Source organism: Schistocerca serialis, chromosome 7 (genome assembly GCF_023864345.2).
Source record: "Schistocerca serialis cubense isolate TAMUIC-IGC-003099 chromosome 7, iqSchSeri2.2, whole genome shotgun sequence".
Lineage (NCBI taxonomy): Eukaryota > Metazoa > Arthropoda > Insecta > Orthoptera > Acrididae > Schistocerca > Schistocerca serialis.
In genome coordinates, this window is record NC_064644.1 from 414572370 (window position 1) to 414598419 (window position 26050).

The window sequence follows — 26050 nt, forward strand, 5'->3', positions numbered from 1 at the left end:
GTGTGTACTACAAAAAACAAATAATAAAAAAAAGTTGGATGGCGCTAGATTCGATCCGGCGACCTTCGGATTACGAACCTGAGCGCTTACCGCTGCGCCACGACGTTGTAGGAAATCATTAATCGTAGAGAGTATTTCTCCGCAGCGGTTTATTTTAACTTTCTATTTTCTCGACAACGGCTGAGAAGTGCATCTTGGTGCTTTGCCACATTACACCTCTGGCCATGAGCTGTTATTATGCGCAGTATGAATCGAATCTGAATTCCACAATTGGCGGCCTCCCCTTGTTAGACATCTAATGTAGGCCATATCCTTCCAGCAACTGCCCCCCCCCCCCCCCCCTCCAGCCCTCTGACAGCAGATGTGATTCTTTTGAATGGTAATGCCTGTCTACACAGCAAGACAAATACCAATGTTACTGGAAACAAATTATTAGGAATGCTTGGAACATCCCTGACTGAACACCTACTAATTTTCATCTGTTTGGGACACTTTAAGAGCTCACTTGTTGGCTTCAACATCTGCCACAGGAAATGTTTACTGCAGGCTTTCATGGCCTGGCTAAACAATGAGATATGTACTTAAATTGTTAAATGTCTAAAATAGGGCCAGTGGTGTACTTACATGTTGTTGGCTCTTGCCATGAGGTATGACAGGAACAAAAGATGTGTCAGCTGTTTGTTTTACACAGCCAATGAGAGAGCAGCAGGCAGACAATGTGTTTCAAAGTAATGTGTTGGAAGACAGTGTGAAACAATGCTGTAAATGAGGATTATAAATTTAATTGCTCCTTGTTTCATTCATAGCTATTTAAATTATGCTAGTATCTGCTAACCAAGGACAGCATTGCAACCCATGATATATTCGAAAAAGCAGTGAAATGTTTCTCTACTCTGTGTTGCTAAGCAATCAATCTGTGCAAGCACACTGGGAAAGTGGGTCAGTGTTTTTAATTAAATCATGGAAGGAGGTAGGTGGATCAATGTTTTTTTTTAAATCATGGAAGAAGGTATGGGGATCAATGTTTGTGTATATCAAATGTGCGTCTCTATTAATAATAAACATAGAGCCACCTACCTTCTTCCGTGATTTAATTATAAAACATTGATCGTAGTCAGTTCACCACCACATCTGATACATTTTCGTGTCTCTGCAATTAATTCATGAGACTTGCACCAATGAATGACAGTACCATACGGAACTAAATCAGTCCACTTTATAGCACTTGCTGCCATAATCACACAATGTTTCTCTCGAAACTCAGTAATACACAGAAAAACAGTAAACAAGACAATGGTTTCAATTTCACTTATAGAAATAAATTGACTCTCTTCTTGCCTCTTGTTGGTTGCATCAAAGACTCATTCCATTGGGTACATGAACTGATGCATTTCTAAATGCTGAGAACGAAGTAAGTACTGTCGTGACTGCCACTGGCACTGATCTAGACTTCAGCAGTATAATTTGTAGAGAAATATGTTCAAAAGTAACAGTAATATGAGACTGTGCTTTGCTTCAAGACAGCCTGCACCATCTGGGTCCTCCCTACCAACATCAGCTTTTTTGAATTGCTCAGGTAGAAACTCTGTCTACAACATATCCTTCATTCCTGTAACCCCCTGGGCTTCAACCTTAACTAGACCCAGTCCCCCACCTACCTATCCCCTTTCCTGCTCCCACTCCAATGCAACATACTCCCTTTATTCCACCAACACACTTACAGTCTCTTCCCTTTATCTGCTCTCCCCACTCCGGGAATCTTCTCTCCTCAAAAGAACCTCAGTATTATACAGGATCTAAATTTCCATTGCAATCTCACATTTCAGACTGATGAAAAGCTGAGTACAAACCTTGTGCAACTAGATGACCAATTTGACCCCATTTCCATTGGGTGCCAATACATAACAGATTTGATACTGGTGATTTTATTTTGGCTTTCAAAGGGGGTCATGTTACCTGAAGAGGTAAGAGTTATACGAGGCATGTTTTTTAAGTAAGGTCTGTTTTGTTGTAGATACTATTAGTTCACGCACATACCACAATGAATCCATGCGTCGTGTACCGCCATGCCTCGGGAACAACTATGCTCAGTTTGTTCTGTACCTAACCTGTACGGTTCTGTTCTGTGCTTTCAAAATGTTTAAGACTATCAACTCGCCCGCCGCGTATGAGGTTTGAGGTTTGAGGTTTGCTCAGTGATACAGTTTTCGTCAGCAAGGAACCTGTCTGCTGCAGAAATTCATCAACAGATTTGCGAAGTGTATAGTGACACTGTTATGAGTGAAAGCAAAGTGTGTAAGTTGGTGCGAGAATTCAAAGATGGTCGTGACAATGTCCATAAGATTTGAGTGTGCGATGAAGTTCTTGACTTGTTATCGCAAAGAAGGTAATGGCTTCTTGAGTCAGATTGTAACTAGAGACAAAAGATGAGTTTCACATATCATGCCCAAATTGAAGCAACTGAGCATGGAATGAAGACACACACACACACTTGCCTGTAAAGGTGAAGGCCAAACAGACTCTGTCCCAGCACAAAATCATGGCGTCGGTGTTTTGTGATAGGCTTGGTGTTTTGTTGGTCAACTTCATGCAACAAGGAACCACTATCAATGCAGAAGCATACTGCCAAACCCTAAGAAAGCCTCGCACAGTGATTCAAAACAAAAGACGTGGCATGCTGACAAGGGGAATTGTCCTTCTCCATGACAGTACAAGACCTCACACTGCAAGTGAGACCCGTGATTTATTGGACAGTTTTGGCTGGGAAGTTTTAGACCACCCACCCTACAGTGCTGATCTTGCGCTGAGCGATTACCATCTGTTCCTCCACCTCAAACACCACCTCAGTGGCGATCGTTACAATAATGACGACAATGACATGAAAACGGCAGTGAACTCTCGGTTATCGGAGCAGGCAGAAAGTTTTTATGAAGAGGGTCTTTTAGAATTGGTTGAGAGGTATGATACGTGTTTGTTCAAACTTGTCAACTATGTCGAAAAATACAGTGAAGTATGTACTTTCTGAAAATAAATTTACTTTTGTGAAATAACCTTTCGTTGTGTACTTACTTAAAAAACACGCCTCGTAGTATACGGCTTCAATGTAAAACCCCAGATGTTTCCGTTTTGGATACATGTTTTCACACTACACAAATTACTCCTTCTGTGTGGACAGTTGTTGCATGAGAACATTCCGTAAAACATAACTGCCATTATGTATCGCCAGTGGAGAGCAATATTCCCTGTGATGATCAAAGTGTTCAATTTTAAAGAAGGAAAGAAAGGTATAGAAGTTCTGAACTTTTGATCATCCTTATATTTTAATGTAAACAAAAAAACAGGAATGTATCCATCCAGTTCGAACAACAACAAATATTTCAAACATGATGAATGATTGTCCTCTTCTAGCAGGAGTGAAAACACCCATATTTCCCTCACTGTTAGGCTGTGGTTTGTTTGTGAGGGGGATAAGATACCCTCCCTCTTTGTTCTTGCTGTACTCACATCAGGGAACTCATTTCCTCATCCCATGATGGAAAAGGGCCCTATCCACCTCTTCCCCCCCCCCCCCCCCCTCCAGCAGTATATCTTACAGCCCATACTAATACTGATCTGTGCCCCAGTGTCAGCCAAGTGGTTGGACGAGGTGTGGACTTTGGACCTCAGAATGGTATGTTCATCTTCCCAGTCATTTTCACACTAATACCCCCAACTATAGATGAAACTATGTAAGGAGAATCAAGATAAACAAACAAAAGGTTCGTATTAATCGATTGACTCTGGCTGCAATGGACCCAGTCCACAAACCAGATCAAAAAACCAAATGGAATGGACAGCATAGACCAGTCAGTCTCTAGTGTGAGTTGCTTAAATCAATGGTGAACCAGTGGCTCTGTTGATATCTTTAGGTCTTAGGGGATCTTTAGTCTGGCTCCCTGTGCTGATTTTTGGAACACTGGTCCACAATTGACTACTTAATATAAGGGTGGCTTTTGTCCATTGCCAACAACTTATCTATGTCTTCATTGACTAAAAGAATGCCTATGATAATTCATGGCATGACACCTTATAGCCTCACTCAGTTGGACCTTGTAGCCTAGTGGTAAGTCATATGCCTGGAAATTGAAAGGTCACAGAATGAAATCCTGGTTGGAGCACATATTTTTTCAGTCTGTTTTAAACTGACCTTCACCTCTCAATGGTATTAGGATCCACCAGAAATGACATGTGGTTTGGATCCCACATTAAACTATACATTCCTTTTCCTTGGTTGGATAGCTGGGGTATGTTAGGGACACACAGGTAGCAGAAGTAGTGTCCTATTCAAAGACTTGCATCAGGCCCCTCAGCCACGCCGGCCAAAGTGGCCGTGCGGTTAAAGGCACTGCGGTCTGGAACCGCGAGACCGCTACGGTCGCAGGTTCGAATCCTGCCTCGGGCATGGATGTTTGTGATGTCCTTAGGTTAGTTAGGTTTAACTAGTTCTAAGTTCTAGGGGACTAATGACCTCAGCAGTTGAGTCCCATAGTGCTCAGAGCCATTTGAACCCCTCAGCCACATAAAATTATAATTATGGCATTACCACACTGTATGAGACACCTTCCTGGGTTTTAATCAGAATTTTCTCCCTCTCCAGTTACTTCATGTTTCATTTGGTGCATCCTACAGTACCCTCCATACACAGAAGAATGAAATCCCACAGAGAAGTGTGCCGAGTGTGACCCATTTTCTGATAGCAGTCACTGGAATCCCAGATGCTTTGATACCTATGGTCTCATTGTTCCTATAAGTCATGACTTATGTATTTAGTACAATTATTCAAGCATGACATGCTGGACACTAGCTACTGGGCACCATCACCAACCTCTCATCTGAGTCTACATTGACTAAAAGAACATGTATAACAACTCATGGCATAATACCTTATCACATTACCTAGTTGGACCTTGTTGTCTTCAGTAAAGTACATGCCTGGAAACTGAAAGGATCCAATTCTGTGACTTCCACACTCTGCCTTCTTTTACAGTAACTGGAGGGCTGCTGGTCAGATGATTTCCCATCACAAGACAAGCCCTAGAGAGTCTCTGGCTGTTTTGAGACAGGTCACCTCTGTAGCAATGCTATATTTTACAACTTATCATTGTTTTTATTATTATTGCTGTTATTTGCTCATCTTTTTACCTGGTTCTGTGCCTCAGATGAAACTGAAACACACAAAATTGGCTGTCCACCATTTCTCCATGTGGAATCATTGAGGTTTTGATTATTTAAGGAAGATGAGGCCTTGTGGTTTGGTCCATTTAGCCTCAATAATCAATCAGCCAGTCAAAATTGTGGTGTGTGTGTGTGTGTGTGTGTGTGTGTGTGTGTGTGTGTGTGTGTGTGTGTGTGTGAGAGAGAGAGAGAGAGAGAGAGAGAGAGAGAGAGAGAGAGAGAGAGATTTCTTTACTCCTATGCTGATAAGAGTTCTTGTTAATGAGCAGGGTACTTTGGAAAATTGTGTGATTTTTAGTGATATTGTTAGTAATTGTTACCTACATTGCAGGCACCTGGAGGTGTTGAACTTCATGTCGACTATTGGGAGCTAATTGGCACAGCCCCTGCAGGAGGAGCAGATGCTGTCCTCAATGAAGAAGCCTTACCAGATGTTCAATTAGACAACAGGCACATTATGATTCGTGGTGAGAACACATCAGCAGTGCTGCGTGCACGATCCGCAGTGCTGAAGGCATTCCGTGACCATTATGCAGACAGGGGCTACTGTGAAGTCACTCCACCCACTCTTGTACAAACACAAGTTGAGGGTGGTTCAACTTTGTTTAAGCTTGACTATTTTGGGTAAGTATATTCAGGTTGTAGGTCTCAGGTTGTAGGTAGTGACTCTAGAAAGTTATTTTATTTTGTAGGGGAAATTTGACCCCTGGTATCTGATGTAGTTTACAAAACTAAATGCTATATCATTTTAATTGAAACAGCAGCCAGCCACAAGCATGGTTTAAAAAGGTTTATTTGAATCAAACCATGACTGGTTTTGGATTTCTAACAAATCCAGCTTCAGATGGTTGTTACAGGTTTCATTGTTTTCTTGCTGGGGCATCATTTTGTATTCATTTGCTTGCACTGGGGTAGACAAAAGTTTTTGTTCACTATTTGGTAAAATTTACTAGAGATTTAATTTTTTGTGACCTCTATCAAAGCAAAGGTTTTAAAGTATGAAATGTGGCGAAAACTTTGGGTGCTGTATGATTCTGTGTAACAAAAACACAGTGGGATTTTGTCATCCAGAATCTTCACCACATTTCACTTTTTAATAACTGTAAAACTTTTTATAAATGGTTTGACAGAGGTCATAAGAAGTATCTCTCTAGTAAATTTTACCAAACAATGAACAAAAAAACTCTCTCTCCTAGTGCAGCAAACCAATAACAAATAAAAAATGAGGCCCCAGCAAGAAAATAACAAAACCTGTAACAACCATCTGAAGGTGGATTTGTAAGAAATCTGAAACCAGTCGTGGTTTGATTCTACATCTACATGTATACTCTGCAAATCACATTTAAATTGCCTGGCAGAGGGTTCATCGATCCATCTTCCCAATTTTCTATTATTCCAATCTTGTATAGTGTGCAGAAAGAACAAACACCTATATCTTTCCGTACGAGCTCTGATTTCCCTATTTTATCATGGTGATCATTTCTCTCTACCTAGGTTGGTGTCAAGAAAATATTTTCGCATTCAGAGGAGAAAGTTGATGATTGGAATTTCGTGAGAATATTTCGTTGCAATGAAAAATGCCTTTGTTTTAATGATGTCCACCCCAAATCCTGTAGCGTTTCAGTGACACACACTCCCTATTTCACAATAATACAAAACTTGCTGCCCTTCTTTGAACTTTTTCGATGCACTCCATCAATACTATCTGGTAAGGATCCCACACCGCGCAGCAGTATTCTAAAAGAGGATGGACAAGTGTAGTGTATGCAGTCTCCTTAGTAGCTCTGTTACATTTTCTAAGTGTCCTGCCAATAAAATGCAGTCTGTGGTTAGCCTTCCCTACATTTTGTGTGTGTTCCTTCCAATTTAAGTTGTTCGTAATTTTAATTCCTAGGTATTCAGCTGAATTTATGGCTTTTTGATTTGACTGATTTATAGTATAACTGAAGTTAAATGGATTCCTTTTAGCTCTCATGTGGATGACCTCACACTTCTCGTTATTTAGAGTCAACTGCCAATTCAAACAAACCATTTTAAACTATAGTTTGGCTGGTTGCTCTTTCAATTATGAAACTTATAGTATTACAGCCACCGTTCTCAAAATCTCAATTTTCAACAAAATAGCATTAAATACTTTATAATGCCAAGCAATACTACACTAAAAATAATTATTTTACTATGAAAACAGAATGAAAGCAAACTGATTTTTTTTATTTCATCTATATAATGTCAAGTTATCTGATTAGGAAACAATGTGTTCACAGTTGGGAGGAATGGTAGCTGTTGAATTAAATGAGTGTAATGATACATTCAAAATCAGGACTCTGGCATGATATGTTTTAAGGCAGGACAGCCAAAAGATTAAAAAATCAAGAGAGTAACAACACAATTTCTCATTGTGATACTATATTTAGGGAAAAATGAGTGAGAATAAAGATGGAGAATTGGATTACAATTTATTGTAGCAGGTGTTTGTTGTACTGCTATGTGTAAAGTACTGAAATTGATGCACCATCACCCTTCTTCATTTGCACACCAATGGTTTTTCTTCATTTTTTTGTTCATTGTTTCCATCCTGGAATTTCCTTAATTGTAGGAAATTATTAATTTTAATTTCTTTTATACTGCCTTACAGTGAAGAGGCATATCTAACACAGAGTTCTCAGCTCTACCTGGAGACTTGTTTGCCTTCTCTGGGGGATGTTTACTGTATAGCAGAGAGCTATCGTGCTGAACAGAGTCGCACAAGGAGGCACTTAGCGGAGTGAGTGTTAAAAATAGATTTGATCTGAAGTATTCACTGACCTGAAAACTAGATTTTTTTTTTCTTTTACAATCTTGACATTAGACTATGTAGTGAAGAATGTAGTTGAAAGTCAACTTCCTGCAGATAAACAGGCATATTTTGTTTCAGATATACCCACATTGAGGCAGAATGTCCTTTTATAACATTTGAGGATCTTTTAGAGAGATTGGAGGATCTTGTATGTGATGTTGTGCAAAGGGTATTGGATTCACCTGTAGGACAAATTGTCAGTGATCTCAATCCTGTAAGTATATACATAGAGGGAGAAGAAATAAGAGAAGTGCACTGGCCATTTCATCTTTATTGACCATTGTCTTCCCTTACAATGACTGAGCTCACATTCTGTTTGAATATGCTTCATTGCTGCGCTGCTTCTGCCTGTCTCATTTAAAATTAATATTTCATATACTTTATTATTACATCATATAACCACAAACTGCACACCAACAGCATATGATCGCTGAGAGCTTATATATATCTTGTACTTGGGATGCTGCATGGATTGTTTGTAGGGTATTTTACAAAAAAAAGCTTTTATGATTCGTCAGGTTTTTTCTGAATTCTACTAGGTGTGTTTATTAATATATTGGGACACACACACACACACACACACACACACACACACACAGAATGAGAAGTAAAGTACATAATGAAGGTTGCATATCCGAGGGAGTTTACAACCAGAGCACATTTATAAGTGCCTCTCACAAAGTTTTGAAAAAGTATTTGAATTCACAAATATGTATAAAATAAGGTATTGTATATATGTACCATAAATGCAGATGAGCTTTGTCTGTTGTAATCTGAAACTTGTCAAGATTGGCTTATATTTAGTTGTAATTAGATACTCAACAGGCTTCTTGTTATTGTGGAGGGCAGGGGGGGGGGGGGGGAGGAAGGAGGTGATATACACACATGGATGTACAGGGCTCACGATTCTTTTGGGAGTGTGTGTGCTGCTGCTATGGGGCCTGAAGCCATTTCTTTCCTGTGCTGCAATCTTACACGCTGTCTGTATCTTCTTTCAGTCTTTGTCTCTAGTACAGATTCCCTGCTGAGAACCTAGTTTGCTCATATGATATTGACTATGGCTATTCCCACTTTGTTGCTTTATTTTACACCACTTATTTTGATTAACTATTGGTGCTCAAGCTCTTGTCTCCCCATGCAAACTGAGAAATAGATGCTTGTCCATTTGAAAGGCGACGTCATGAATAATTGTAAGTAAGATGGCGAGCCGCTAAGGGTTGCTCGTTCTTTAGTGAACAAGGGTTGCAACAAGACTGTTCACTAAAGTACGAGCAGCCCTTAGCAGCTCGCCATCTTACTTACAACTATTCATGACATGGTCTTTCCAGCTTAGATCTTTTTTTTATATGTGACTTGTAAGTACTGTATCTTTTTCCAGTCAGTAAAAACTTTAATTTTATTCTCATATTCGAAGTTGTTTTTCATTTTCACTGAGAAAGTTGTTTTTATTCTTGGATGTAATGTTTTAAACTACTTGCAGAGTGGATGCAGGGTGGTTGGGTTGGGATGTCTTCCCACCTCATTGCTGTATCAGAGGGGAGGGGGGGGGGGGGGGGGGGGGAGGCTAGAAGCTCGAAGCTATCATTTGCTGACTGCCTTAGTCACTCCACTTTTACTTTGTTTTAATTGCTTTTAGGTATGGATAGCCCTTTTTCCTGCCACACCATATATTCCATTTTAGGAGCAGCTCTCAACGAACAGTGGGTGCTGTTCCCATCTTTAACACTTTGGCTGTCATGGTTCAGGACTGGACAGCTGTGGGAGTGACAGGCCCCAGCGCAGGCAGATCCCTGGTGACACTTACATAACCCCACCTGCCTACTGACCTAATTATTTCTCACACCTTATTTTATTATTGTAGGTCCAACTGATGTTCATTGTGTGTTGAGTTAGTCTCCTCACTTCTACTTCTGTGTGTCTCCCAACAAGGAAGGATTCTTTATTGTATAACTTGTCTCAATCCTTAATTAGGTTGACGGGCAGTCAGATATGGGCAGGCTTTCTCTCGCCACAGATGAGTTCTGGGTGTACCAGTCTGACCTATATACTTTTACTTCTAAGTAATTTCCCAGCTCTGGCATGAATGTTGCTTCCAATGCCTAAATTTTTATCACTGCTACATATTTTTGTAATTCAGTCAAATTTTAATTCAGGCTAGTTTCTGGTTGACATCACTAACTTCAGATAAACTACCTGTTCGTCAAGGGACTGGTGACCTCACTGTCTATTCCCTTATCCCAGCAATGAAACACACACACACACACACACACACAAACGCCCCTATCTTCAGTCTTACAAGGTGACATGGTCAGAATAGTTTAACTGACCCAATTGTCATATACTGCACTGTCAGTCTAGAATACAATGATAATTCATACACAAACTACGCAGTGACTCAATGATGATAACTGTACACACACTTCTAGCACCAGCACATAGGAATTGTGAAAACTGTTTTAGATAGTCACTCATTTGGTATGTTCACATTCAGAAACGCGTCAGTAGAAAAGAAAAAATAAGCCTTCTATCAAAAATTTAAGCTTAAAAACTGAATCCCTGACTCTTGAGATTTTTAGTCTATAGAAAGCTAGTTGAAAATTATGGCAACAACCTGCATAACACCGCTTTGAGCCAATGACAGATCTTTTTAATTTGTAGTGTATGTTGCCCCCTATGTCTCGTGTCCCGCATGTGCAAATTTGTGTTCCTTTGGTCGGGAGTGTGGTCCTTCATAACAAAGAATTAGGCAGAGGGAATATGTACTTTTGATTAGCACCACCAACACAAATAATTTTTTGCAAGAGGTTTTTGGACATGATCTACAAATGGTTCTAATCACCCTTTCCTTTTTGAGAAGGGAAGCGTTCCCGCAAATGTTAATTCTTTTTGACATAATGAAGTGCATCATCCGGTAACCAATGAGAGAGAGAGAGCATTCTTAATACAAAAGAAGTGAATATGTTTCTAAATGTCTGAAGTATATAGTGTTCCCCATCTACTTTGCAGTAACTTGGCTCTTTCTACTCCCTGAAGCAGCTGGTTACTAAATATCACTGTGAATTTCTCTCGCACTTTAAGACTAGACTAAATTGAACAAAGTAGATGCTGCTTAGGTTGGCTGAAGGAGAGTTAACGTGTAAACAGTGGAGATCTGTAGACAGAATGTTACTGGTGCCTGTCATTGCTAACTTTTCAGACACATAGCAGGAAAGTCAGCAATGTAAATTAGAAAATAAGGTACCTAGACAGAAACTGAGGTGGTATATGATGACCATGTCCTAATCTTAACACAACAGCTGTGGTTATTTTTGATAAGTAATTTTGTTGTTAATGCTGATCATTATAATTTGTTACAGGATTTCAAGCCCCCGTCGCGACCTTTCCTGCGCATGGATTACGGTGAAGCCATTGAATATCTACGTAAAAATAACATTAAAAAAGATGATGGCAGTTTTTATGAGTTTGGAGAGGTAAGTAATGTAACAAAAATTTAATAATCCCTTTAATATGTAATTTCAGGTATTACTCAGAATGTCATGTGAATTGAGCCAAACATCGAAATGTATGACGTTATCATTATAACAATGTTTCTTATTCATTGCTTATCCTGTATCTAGTTTTTGTGTATGATTCTTAAATTACACTGTTGACATTTTGTGCTGTGTTCTATTCAAACTTAAAGCTGGATTATATTATCATTTTTTTTAAGTGGCAGCAAAATCCATAATTGATTTCATGAATTCCTGCATTGTCCTTTTTATCCAGATTATCTAACCATATCGTTGTTACATTAGTTTACTGCACAATTCCACAGAACAGTAACTGGATTGAAACACTATTCTTTTATATAATTTGTGGAGTGACAAGAATAGAATGGACTATAAAGTTTACTTAAAATATGCTATATGTGAATCAGCATAACTTATTAAAGTTTCTTACCTGGAATTTTATGTTGCTGTCATTTATTGTTGGCACTAGGACATCCCTGAAATGCCTGAGCGACGCATGACAGATGCAATTGGGAAACCTATAATGCTGACACGCTTCCCAGCTCACATCAAATCATTTTATATGTCGTTGTGCCCAGAAGACAACAGGCTGACAGAATCTGTTGATATTTTGCTGCCAGGTGTGGGTGAAGTCATTGGCGGGTGAGTATTAATGCTATCATATGGTCTCTCAAAAGGAAACTATTGACATAGTTTTTGTCTGTTACCTTCGTAGCATGTTGCTTGGGAATTTTGTCTTGAACTTTCATATCTTGTCCTGATGCATGCTATAATATTTCAAACACAGAAACACACCAGTGTTGTTTTGTTGTTCACAGCAGAATCCCTCAGAAAAGGCTTGGTACTTTTCTTCTTATTCTTTTTTTAATTGTTCTCACTTTAGTGGACATGTTACTACTCATTCTTGTCAGCCCATGTTATTATGAGGAAGCGAAGCAGCAGTTTCAAAGAAAGTCAGTTGAGAAGACATAAATTATAAGATACAATTGCTGTCCAATACTTACTTTCAGGATGCAAAATGTGTATACCCAAGCTGCTGAAAAGTTGCACTTTACATATGCATTTCAAGTTGGCATTGCAGCTGAACAAGTTAAGAACGAGAAGCACTAGGTGCTAGGCATGTGGTGTGAACCAATCCCAGCATGGTAATCATTGCTGGTCGTGATGTCTAAGCTCCTGCATTGCTGGCTCTGTTTGATGTGAACATAAACAACATGTGTTGTATATGGTTTCTACCATGTGTTTGCATTGTCCTGTGCTTTGTTTCAATGTGGTTTAGAAAATTCTGATACTCGGAAAAACTTCATTTGTCCTTTGCATCAAGGTGTGCCGCTAGACAGCAAGCCACTGAAGTTACTGCCGAGAACTTGTGATTTTTGCAAGAAGGAAAAAGAATATGAAAGTATTCACAGACTGCTGTCAGTTCTGCTGATAACATGAAATCAAACTATTGGAATTAGTGCAAGAACAGTAAGCAAAGGAGTGTTATTCCAAAAGTTCAAAGATATAGATGCGAGTCATTACGACCAAGCTTTCTGGATCAGATGATGTATTTTTAGCAACCCCTGAAATAAGAAAAAGCAGCCTCACCCTGTCACGAACTGGAATTCTTTCACGACTAGTGCAATTTGCAGGCATATTTATGCTTACTGGAGCAGGAAAGGGTATCCTACCATAGCAAAGTTATCAGTGTTGATAAAAGAAAGTGAATTTTTCAGGGCTGGGAAAAGTCACTAAAAATTGTGCTGAAAAGTACAGATTTCCATTACAAAGCAGTGGACGAACACACAGTCCTGTTAGAAAAGGTGTATAGTGTTACGGCTCTAAGCATATTCTTGTACAAAAGTTTGGGCAAAGACATTCATTCAGTTTGTGTTTGTGATGACAACTATGAAGATGATTTTGGCACTGATTCAGACTACAGGAACAGTGGGGATCTAGATGGTGAGATTGCACCAATCACCGTAAAATGGTGAATGAAAAGCTACGAATATTGGTTACTTAGTGCATGATTGTCATTATAAAATGTATAGTGAGAAGTTGGAATCTCGGTTATTATTTATTTTGTAAACCATGTACTATATTGTTTTAAAGATACAGGTCATCACCAAATGCTTATTTTCTGTATTTCTTTGCTCCATTATCAAAAACATATGATTTGTTATGATTATATCTACATTGTTATGTGGTTGTTTATTTGCTATCATCGCAATAGCATGTCAAAAATGAATTCTTATATATACAGTTATTCACTCAGTAGCTTACATTTACCATATTGTCTACGTAGGGCTGCTATTGCAACATCGCTATTGCAGTATAGCCAGCCTAATTTTGACATCATGCAAATTGTCAAGGTCAGTGTTTCACCAGCACAGGTGTAGTACTGCCAGTAAATAGATATCAAAGTAAGTATATGTGTGTGGATGGATATGTGTGTGTGTGCGAGTGTATACCCGTCCTTTTTTCCCCCTAAGTCAAGTCTTTCTGCTCCCAGGATTGGAATGACTCCTTACCCTCTCCCTTAAAACCCATTTCCTTTCGTCTTTCCCTCTCCTTCCCTCTTTCCTGATGAGGCAACAGTTTGTTGCGAAAGCTTGAATTTTGTGTGTATGTTTGTGTTTGTTTGTGTGTCTGTCGACCTGCCAGCACTTTCATTTGGTAAGTCACATCATCTTTGTTTTTAGATATATTTTTCCTACGTGGAATGTTTCCCTCTATTATAATAATAGAATATCTAGCTTTTGAAACAAAGAGTTCCTTTATCAGGAAGGTGTGAGGGATAGGTTGGGGAAGATTAACACATCAATCGTTGGCCGTGTAAACCTTGCCATGTCTTAGAATGGTTTTTCAAATATTCTTTTTAAAAATTGAGAACGCAAGCCAGCACTTAACTGTGATGATAACCTTTTATGAAAACATAAAATTTCTTCTTCTGGATTATAATTTCCATCTTCTTTGAGTTACCAGTTTATTTGCTTAAATTTTTAATGGGGGTTAAGTTTTGTGAACAATATAAAGGCTTATCTAAGTCAAAGTGCAAAATGGCTAAGCAGCAATGGCTAGAGGGCAAATGTAATGATCTAGGAACATATATTGCTAGGGGAAAGAAAGATGCTGCCTACAGGAAAATTAGAGACCTTTGAAGGAAAGAGAGCCACCTGTATGAGTATCAAGAGCTTAGATGGAAAACCAGTACTAAGCAAAGAAGGGAAAGCAGAAAGGTGGAAGAAGTATATAGAGGGTCTATACTAGGGAGATGTACTTAAGGGCAATATTATGGAAATGGAAGAGGACATAGATGGAGGAAGTTACTGTGTAAAGAGTTTGACAGAGCACTGAAAGACCTAAGTGGAAACAAGACTCCAGGAGTAGACAACATTCTGTTAGAACTACTGACAGCTTTGGGAGAGCCAGCCATGACAAAACTTGTGAACAAGGTGTATGAGACAGTCAAAATACCCTCAGATTTCAAGAAGAATGTAATAATTCATATTCCAAAGAATGCGGGTGCATACAGGTGTGAAAGTTACTGAACTATCCGTTTAATAAGTCACAGTTGCCAAATACTAACACAAACTCTCTATAGAAGAATGGAAAAATGGGTAGAAGCCGACCTCTGAGAAAATCAGTTTGGATTCTGGAGAAATGTAGGAACACATGAGGCAATACTGATCCAGTGACTTCTCATAGAAGATAGATTAAGGAAAGGCAAACCTACGTTTATAGCATTTGCAGACTTAGAGAAAACTTTTGACATTGTTGACTGGAATATACTCTTTCAGATTCTGAAGGTGGCAGGGGGCAATATACAGGGAACTGAAGGCTATTTACAACTTCTACAGAAACGAGATGGCAGTTACAATAGTCGATGGCCATTAGAGGAAAGCAGCAGTTGAGAAGTGAGGCAGGGTCTTAGCGTATCACCAATGTTATTCAGTCTGTATGTTGAGCAAGCAGTAAAGGAAAGCAAAGAAAAATTTGTAGTAGGAATTAAAGCTCAGGAAGAAGAAATAATAACCTTGGGGTTTTACCGATGACATTGTAAATCTGTTAGGGATAGCAAAGGACCTGGAAAAGCAGTTGAACAGAATGGACTGTGTCTTGAAAGTAGTATATAGGATGAACATCAACAAAAGCAAAATGAAGATAATGGAATGTAGTCGAATTAAATTAGGTTATACTGAGGGAATTAGATTAGGAAATGACACACTTAAAGAAGTAGATGCGTTTTGCTATTGGGGCAGCAAAATAACTGACTATGGTCGAAGTAGAGAGGATATAAAATGTAGACTGGCAATGGCAAAAGAAGCATTTCTGAAGAAAAGAAATTTGTTGACGTCAAGTATAGATTTAAGTGTCAGGAAGTCTTTTCTGAAAGTATTTGTAGGGAGTGTAGCCATGTATGGGAGTGAAACGTGGACCATAATCAGCTTAGACAAGAAGAGAATAGAAGCTTTTGAAATGTGGTGCTAAAGAAGAATGCTGAAGATTAGATGGGTAGATCACGTAACTAATGAGGAGATACTGAATAGAATGGAAAGAATAGAAGTACAGTGGAGAGGAGTGTTTGTGTGTGTCTGGAGGGGGGTAAAATATCATAGAGGCAGACCAAGAGATGAATGTGGGAATACAGTAAGCAGAAGGATGTAGATCGCAGTAGTTACTTGGAGATGAAGAGGTTTGCATAGCATAGAGTAGCATGGAGAGCTGCATCAAACCAGTCTTCAGACTGAAGTCCACAACAACAACACCTAACCAAAACAATTTTATATGTTGATACACTTTGAAACAAAATATCGTTTTACGAAATCAAAACAAGAAATACTCACTTGCACTATGACCCAATTCTTCTATATCTTGATCCTCACTGTCATTGTCAACAACATGTTCTTACAATACGTGCAAAATTTTGTCGTCCATAAAAAATGTAAAGCCATGTCTTCTGTTACTTTATGTACTGAATGAACCACTCCTGCCCTCCAGCAGTTTGACTTCATATGGTAAACAGTGCTTTTAGGAACTACATGTCCCTCACAACACAATGTCATTACGTATTTAAAAGTGGAAGAAACGATACCCTGTCAAGTGACAGGATTGAGAGTCTACACAGGATTGAGAGTCTACTGAAATTTTCACATCCCATTAATTGACAAGATTGGCTGTCAAAGTTAAAACCTAGGGCAGGTCTCTCACATCCTAGTATGAGAGAAACCCATCTCACTGTACATTTACTTGCGTGCAACAAGAGTAAATAAATCTGTCATTTCTATGATCCCAAAAGTGCTGTGTGTAATAGCACAACCCCCCCACCTAAAAATAGAGAAATCCAGTTACATTGGTAGTTAATTCAGTGAATAATCTGGCCTACAGGCTGTCATAAAATTTTAGTACAATATTGATGAATATATATAATAGAGGGAAACATTCCACGTGGGAAAATATATCTAAAAGCAAAGATGATGAGACTTACCAAACAAAAGCGCTGGCAGGTCGATAGACACACAAACACACACAAACATACACACAAAATCCAAGCTTTCACAACAAACGGTTGCTTCGTCAGGAAAGAGGGAAGGAGAGGGAAAGACGAAAGGGTGTGGGTTTTAAGGGAGAGGGTAAGAAGTCATTCCAATCCCGGGAGCGGAAAGACTTACCTTAGGGGGAAAAAAGGACGGATATACACTCGCACGCACACACACACATATCCATCTGCACATACACAGGCACAAGCAGAAATTTGTAAAGGCAAAGAGTTTGGGCAGAGATATCAGTTGAGGCGGAAGTAAAGAGGCAAAGATGTTGTTGAAAGACAGGTGAGGTATGAGCGGCGTCAACTTGAAATTAGCGGAGGTTGAGGTGTGGCCTCAACTGACATCTCTGCCCAAACTCTTTGCCTTTACAAATTTCTGCTTGTGTCTGTGTATGTGCGGATGATAAAAACAAAGATGATGTGACTTACCAAATGAAAGTGCTGGCAGGTCGACAGACACACAAACAAACACAAACATACACACAAAATTCAAGCTTTCGCAACAAACTGTTGCCTCATCAGGAAAGAGGAAAGGAGAGGGAAAGACGAAAGGAAATGGGTTTTAAGGGAGAGGGTAAGGAGTCATTCCAATCCCGGGAGCGGAAAGACTTATCCTACGGGGGAAAAAAGGACGGGTATACACTCGCGCGCGCACACACACACATATCCATCCACACATATACAGACACAAGCAGACATATTTAAAGACATATGTCCATCTCTGCCCAAACTCTTTATCTTACCCTCTGGCTCCTACCCTTGTAACCAACCACCCCCAGTTTAAAACCTGTCCCATGCACCCTCCCACCACCACCTACTCCAGTCCTGTAACCCGGAAGGTGTACACGATCAAAGGCAGAGCCACGTGTGAAAGCACCCACGTGATTGACCAACTGACCTGCCTACACTGTGACGCATTCTATGTGGGAATGACCAGCAACAAACTGTCCATTCGCATGAATGGTCATAGGCAGACAGTGTTTGTTGGTAATGAGGATCACCCTGTGGCTAAACATGCCTTGGTGCACGGCCAGCACATCTTGGCACAGTGTTACACCGTCCGTGTTATCTGGATACTTCCCACTAACACCAACCTATCCGAACTCCGGAGATGGGAACTTGCCCTTCAATATATCCTCTCTTCCCGTTATCCACCAGGCCTCAATCTCCACTAATTTCAAGTTGCCGCCACTCATACCTCACCTGTCATTCAACAACATCTTTGCCTCTGCACTTCCGCCTTGACTGACATCTCTGCCCAAACTCTTTGCCTTTGAATATGTCTGCTTGTGTCTGTATATGTGTGTGTGTGTGTGTGTGTGTGTGTGTGTGTGTCTGTGCGCGCGCGCGCGCGAGTGTATACCCATCCTTTTTTTCCCCTAAGGTGAATCTTTCCATTCCCGGGATTGGAATGACTCCTTACCCTCTCCCTTAAAACCCACATCCTTTCGTCTTTCCCTCTCCTTCCCTCTTTCCTGACGAAGCAGCCGTTGGTTGTGAAAGCTTGAATTTTGTGTGTATGTTAGTGTTTGTTTGTGTGTCTATCGACCTGCCAGCACTTTCTTTTGGTAAGTCACATCATCTCTGTTTTTATATATTATTATGTAAAATGAATGGATGAAAGTGGGGAAGAAATGGCTTTAAATATTTTTGTTATTTACTCTTTCAGTATGAACTTTGTTGTAGAACCCCATTTTTTACGTGTGGTAATAAAAATTCATTTAGACAGAATTAAGCACATTTAAAATTACGTGAACTTTAGCAATCTTCTCATGCTGATAAATTCAAACTAACTGATTAATAACATTTATGACTTTGAAAATTATTTAAATTAATTTTTTTACATATTTCGGCCTTGGCACATATTTTCTAGATGCAGTGGGTTTTTAAATATTTACTGAATTCTTTCCCGGCATTAGCTATGGAGCACAAGACTGTCTCTGTTAGCATAAAATGGTTAAATATTGCCAAGCCGACCTGAACGTTTAATTATCATTGATAAAACACACTTCACTATACGTTTAAGTTATTTGCTTTAGAAATTGAAAGAACCAACAGATACTTCAACGTTAACTATCTGCCTATGAATGCACAAATGTAAAGCCAGTAATAAATTCAGTCAGCCTCATGATCGCTGTAAAAGAAAAATATTTCGTAATTCACTGCTAATTTTACCTGCTCCCGATTTACGGGTTTGGTTAATTTTATAGCGGAACAATTTTTTAAATGTACCGCTGCTGCAAATCGTTCGGTCGCTGCACAGCCCAGCAACACCAACGATAATCGCTAAAAGTGCTGAAAATTCTTTAAAGAACTATTATAGATGACATGGGCAAGCTAATTTACATTAGTAATACACGATTTTGATAAATTATAATGTATTTAGACCATAACAATAATTAAAATTACACACCTTTATAATTTCTCCTCTAATGGTGGCTAAAGATACAGACAAAAGAAGTCTACTCATTCATATAATGCTACGTCACAGGTTCCTCTCTCTCTCAGCTCTTGAGGAAGACGACAAAGAATGCACATTATGTAGTGCTATTTATACTATTGCTGATTATGAATATCTCTTTGTAATCTTACAACATTATTTTCCTCTGTGGCTGTATTTTACTTTTTTTCATCGCAGATATTAACATATTTCGTAATTACTTTATGAGTATAGAAATATTAAAATCATAAATACATCGAGAATATTATTACAGAAAATATTACAATAATAACCAACGTCCTTTATACAAAATTAAATAATATTTTTTGTTAAACAATTACAGTATATACGAATTGCTTCATAGCGGCGTACATAGTACAATTAAATGTCATTTCAGTTTATTAATAGTGTGTGTGCTGCCAGGGAACGTTAAAGACACCACTTGGTGTCATCATGTATTACTTACCCTCCTGAAGGCTTTTGAGGCCCATACTGATTTTTTATTCCTCTGATTGTATATCACTGGTTGTTCTGGGTTAGAGTCAACACTTCACTCATCTCCCCACAGATACAAGAGAACAGCATCCCAAAGGGCTGTGTGTTGAATGTTACCATCTTCTCATCCCATCAACAGGCTAGTGACCTCAGTTGGGTCACTGGTGACCCCTGCATTGTATGTCGATGATTTTTGCATTTAGTACAGCTCTTATCTGCTAAATGCTAGCTCCACTGTGCCATCTGGTGGGGCTCTGCTTTTTCCCATGGTTTCCAATTCTCACCTACAAAAAGTGGGTCATGCATTTCTGCTGTCATACCACGTCCCATCCTGACCCAGAACTCTACATAGGTATCCAGCAGCTGGACATTGTGGCATAGTCTTTTTTCTTGGGCCTCCTTTGTGATGAAAAGAGGACTTGGCTGACCCATATTCGTCACCTGAAGACTATCTACATGCAGAAGCTCGTGCTCAGTGCTTCCTTGACCACACATTTTGGGGTTTGGATCTTGCTACTCTTATCCGTATCTACTGGGCCCTCATTTCGTTCCAATTGGACTATGGTTTCCAGGTTTATGGCTTGGTGGCATCTTCAGTTTTGAAACTTTTAGACTTAGTCCATCAATGACCGGCTGATGGTGTCTTTTGGACTAGTTCCATACACAGTCTCCTTGCCAAAGCAGCGATCTTCCTTCTTCAGCTTAGATGGTACTAGCTCTTGGTCTGCTAGGCAATTGGCATTTGACAATTCCCTGATCATACCACCTATCCCATTGTCTTAGCATACGATGGCTGTTGTCCTCCTGATACCTGCCATCAGGTGGGATTACCAGTTGAAATGCATGTAGCTTCCATCTGCCAAGATATCCATCACCCTTCCATGGACTGTGCTACCCATTTTTCCTTGCACACACCCCTTTGGGTGGTGCCCAGGCTACGTATTAGGACCAGTCACTTCCAGGGGCCTAAAGTTTGTTGCCCCCATGATCTTTTGGCACCTGTTAGGTCCATTTCTTCAAGAGTTCCGTGATGCTACCATCTTTTACACTGACTAAAAATGTGGATTAGAAGAGAGATGCATTTACATCAACTGCCGCTATGGAATGCTGTTCGCTGCCAGGAACATGTGTTGTGTTTGTGGCAGAGCTGACAGCTTTAGCAGAGCCCTCCATGGGCCATGATTTAATATGTAATGGCTCAAGAGCAGTCTCCAGGCTATTGACCAATGCTGTTCTTGCCACACTTTAGTCTCTGCTATTGATGACCGTCTTTCTGATCTTTGTCATGTGCCTAATCAGTTGTCACTCTCTGGATGCCAAGTCGTGTGGGTATCCCGTGGCTAGAGGAGTGTTTACTTGCTCCCCATTAACTTTGCCAATCCCAAATGCAGATTTATGGATGCATCTGAGATCTCTGCTCACCCAGAAATGGAACATCATCTGGTGGGCTACTGCCCTATCTAATAAACTCCGCACAATAAACATGGTTCCTGCAGCATGGCGGTCTTCTTTCCCCTTTACCAGAAGGAATCCACAGTCCTAAGACATCTCTGCATTGGTCGTACCAGATTCACCCAGAGTTTTGTGAAATGGGCCACCCCCACATTGTGGTTGTGGAACCTCACAGACAGTAGTTTATATCTTGGTGGAATGCTCGCTCCCTTCATGCTGTGTGTGAACTTCTGGACTTAATACCTCTAATATTAGCAGGTGATTCATGGATGGTTCACTTGCTTCTCAGTTTTCTCTATGAAAGTGGTTTTCATTCTGAGTTACAAGGTTTTGCTCTATTTCCATAGCAGGTGCAGGGTGGTTGGGGGGACAGGGCTTCTCCCACTGGAGTATAGATCATGGACCATATGTCCTTGACGAGGTTACTCTTTCATCCCTCTTTACTGTATTTCAATCACTTTTAGATTCATTTTGCCTCCTTTCTGCCACACCTATTTTTCTATTCAATGTGCCAAACTCTGTTACATTCTGGGCACTCTTGACTAAAGGATTAGGTGGGGACAGCTACGGGGGGGAAATTTCCTGTTGCATGCAGAGCACCTAGGATGCCCGCTTGCTGGTTTCTCTGTTTCCTTCATCTTGTTTTTATTATTGATGCTACAAAGACATCCATTACATTTGTAGCCTTCTCGCTTTTACTGTTATGAATCTCCTGGCTAGATCTGAGAACATTGTCTGTGGACATTTCTACTTCTGGATGTGTCACTCGTGGATCAAAGGACTGATGACCACATTGTGGTTGTGGAACCTCACAGACAGTAGTTTATATCTTGGTGGAATGCTCGCTCCCTTCATGCTGTGTGTGAACTTCTGGACTTAATACCTCTAATATTAGCAGGTGATTCATGGATGGTTCACTTGCTTCTCAGTTTTCTCTATGAAAGTGGTTTTCATTCTGAGTTACAAGGTTTTGCTCTATTTCCATAGCAGGTGCAGGGTGGTTGGGGGGACAGGGCTTCTCCCACTGGAGTATAGATCATGGACCATATGTCCTTGACGAGGTTACTCTTTCATCCCTCTTTACTGTATTTCAATCACTTTTAGATTCATTTTGCCTCCTTTCTGCCACACCTATTTTTCTATTCAATGTGCCAAACTCTGTTACATTCTGGGCACTCTTGACTAAAGGATTAGGTGGGGACAGCTACGGGGGGGGAAATTTCCTGTTGCATGCAGAGCACCTAGGATGCCCGCTTGCTGGTTTCTCTGTTTCCTTCATCTTGTTTTTATTATTGATGCTACAAAGACATCCATTACATTTGTAGCCTTCTCGCTTTTACTGTTATGAATCTCCTGGCTAGATCTGAGAACATTGTCTGTGGACATTTCTACTTCTGGATGTGTCACTCGTGGATCAAAGGACTGATGACCATGTTGTTTGGTCCCTTCACCCCCCCCCCCCCCCCCAAATACCCCACCCAAACAAACCAACCAACCATCTAGATTATATGGAAAAATTGTAAATGTGTTAATTGAATCACACATTGTGGATGCAGAAAAACAGAATACCAGAAGATCTTGCGCAGACAGTATGTTTCACCTAAAACAGCTTGTGGAAAAAAGACTGACCTGGTATTTAGTGTGCCACATGGTTTTCACTGACCTTACAAAAACCTGTTGTAGCATTCGCCTGTGTAAATTGTGGACTGCAGTGTTAGAGAATGGAGTGAGTCATTTATACACTGTCTACCCAAAACATCCAGAGACTGATTATATTCGTGGTGTATAAGCAACATCAGCACAGTAACTACCGTGGCAGCTTGAAAGAAGTCCGTCAGTTGTGAGTGGACAGTGGTACGTAATGGACGTGCTTTCGTAGTGTGTCACCGTTGCTGTGTCACATCTACATCTACATGGATACTCTGCAAGTTGCATTAAGTGCATCGAACCACGAAACTGAAATGGAACAACAGTTTTAAATTGAGTCTTCAAGACGTTCTCCAGAGAAAGCTGTGTGCAAAGTTTGTTGTGTACACCCTGACTCCTGAACAAAAACTAAGATGCATGGGTGCTTGCCACGGCCTGATTGTAATGCAAAATGTGGACAATTCTTTTCTGGAAAAAATCATCATTAGTGATGAGACTTGGTGTTGTAGATACAAATTACGATGAAATCAAAGTGCTGAAATTCATATGAAGGATCAACACTTTGACAATGTAACTGACATTGAAGCCAGTCTGATGCAGGAGATGAGCAACATCCCAAAGGAGGACTTCTCTAACAGTGTCACATCGTTGTATGAATGTTCATTGTACTCAAGCCATTAGAGATTCATGTAGAGGCACAACTTGTAGAATTAAAGTATGTACAAATATATATCGAGAGATTCCAGTGACCAGTGGGTTATGACAAGGATGCACGATCAGGGCTGGTTTCAGAACATTTTTCCACAAAAAACTGTATCGTTTAGCTCCCTCTCCCCCCTTTTCCTTCATACACTTTCTGCTGTATCATTTTCCTGACTAATGGTGATATACAATGTGCACAAAACTTGTGCTTGGATGACACACTCAACTGGAAGCAGCTGCTATTAAGTGTGATACATCCAGTATAGAAATCTTCCAGTTGTGGTGCCTCTGTCACCCCCTCGGATTGGCGCTATGGATGTCAATGTGTGTCATTTGAGCCTGTGCACAATAGTATGTAGATTATTTAAACTATATTTGAATTTTGCCTCAAGGGTATTGAGATGTTCTTGTAATAGCGTGGTGTGCCTACAAATGATGTAATATGCCAGTGTTACGTTGTTTCTTAATTTTAATTAATTCTCTATCCACAATGTTTAAAAACATTGATCAGTGGATTAAAACTGAAAATCAGTCGGTCATAAATGGCAGTTATTTTGCTTGCATTGTAGTTATTTCTAAATTTACTATTGTCTTCTAATTTTCTGATACAGAAAAGCATTTTTAATATGAAATCTTATCTTTTTTAAAAATTTCTGATAATATTCTGTTCACAGATCCATGCGTATTTGGCAGTTGGAACCTCTTCTGCAGGGTTATGCCCGTGAAGGAATTGACCCTACACCATACTATTGGTATACTGATCAACGACAGTATGGCAGCTGCCCACATGGTGGTTATGGGTTAGGTCTTGAACGGTTCCTGTGCTGGTTACTTGCAAGACAACATATTCGTGAAGTCTGTCTTTATCCAAGATTTCTTGAGCGCTGTAAGCCATAAACAGTTTGTAATTTATATGCTCCTTTCACAGTTGGTCATTCCACACATTGTTAACTGTTCATAGTTACTTGGATTATAGTTACATTGTGTTATAAAATGAAAGCAATAGGAGTTTCAAGGGCTAAGAACTTTTGTGGCTGTAATTAAATACATGATTGCTCTGAACAGGCTTTGAAAGTGAAGTTCTTTGTCATCAGAAGAAATAATTATGACAGTGAACAGTAAAGCTATTACAGAATTATAGCAAACAGTTAGTTCATGCCTCATTCCTACTTACTTTCCTTGTAAGATCTTGATGTTGTTCAGGGCAATTATTTCTCATCTTGGTGTGTTATTAAATCTGTGCAAGGTTTCATCCATAAAATGTATTGTTTTTCTGGCAAAGTGTCCTGCAATTGAAAAACCAGCGTGTGATAATGGGCTTTTGCAGTTTCACTATTGCATGTAACATAGGCAGTTTTGTGCATTGAGGCAGTTCAGGTTCACAGGAGTGTGAATCTGTTATTTAAAGTGATCTGACATAGCATTTGTAAGTGAAAAAGTTAAATACAAAACAGAATGTCCGAAATTTTAATGAGCACGAGGAATGAATGCTGGAAAAAAAGTGGTTTTAATTTCTGGCTGAATTCTGTAATTATTGTTACAATGGCTGTTACTGTTTAGATCTGTTGCAGTGATGCAGTAGTGCTTTTAACTGTAATGTGTTTTTGTGTGGAAGGAACATCAGATCTTATCAACAACTTTTATAGAAACTATAACATTGGTGAAAATAATTTTCCGTGATTAAAGTGTGTTATTCAGGTACAACCATACCAAGATGAAAATAAAACCTCTCTTATGTGGATGTGATTAAGTAACATTTGTAACAGAACTGACAAATGTGGGATGTTATTAAGGGAGGTGTAAAACTGAAAGGATTATGAAGGCTTGTTGACAGCATCTTCAATGCAAATTGCACCAAAATCAAAAAATGTGCTTTATGGCAATAATAAAAATGTTTATTAAATGACTTTAAATTGTTTCACTTCATGTGTTAATTTGTCTCATTATTGTGAACATGAATAAGTTATTACATCTTCCACCTCCTATTTTGGTTAAGTACCCTCAATATGAAATTGTATGAATCACCATTTTCTTGTCAAAGCAGCTACTAAATTGGGCAACTTGCACAGAATTCTTGCCTTGAACAAGAAAGATGATGACTCAGACTTGACAGTACATACACAAAGAGAGTGTTGTGGCCTTTGTTTTACTGAGAAAATTGGGGAGGGGGGGGGGGGGGGGCTGTGGCTCTCATGGAGGAACAGAGCGAGCTGAGTTTCGCAGGA

General features: G+C 39.6%; 1 protein-coding gene across 1 annotated transcript in view; it reads left to right on the top strand.

The window, feature by feature from the left end:
- The window catches only part of LOC126412438 (asparagine--tRNA ligase, cytoplasmic), a 38532-nt gene extending 12800 nt beyond the window's left edge, over nucleotides 1-25732 (top strand). The window contains exons 6-11 of the mRNA XM_050082036.1: nucleotides 5546-5838; nucleotides 7850-7978; nucleotides 8129-8264; nucleotides 11407-11520; nucleotides 12029-12201; nucleotides 24500-25732. Coding sequence (XP_049937993.1) covers nucleotides 5546-5838; nucleotides 7850-7978; nucleotides 8129-8264; nucleotides 11407-11520; nucleotides 12029-12201; nucleotides 24500-24722 — 1068 coding nt within the window. The 3' untranslated portion in view covers nucleotides 24723-25732. The remainder of the gene's footprint in view (nucleotides 1-5545; nucleotides 5839-7849; nucleotides 7979-8128; nucleotides 8265-11406; nucleotides 11521-12028; nucleotides 12202-24499) is intronic.
- Nucleotides 25733-26050: the final 318 nt, after the last annotated feature.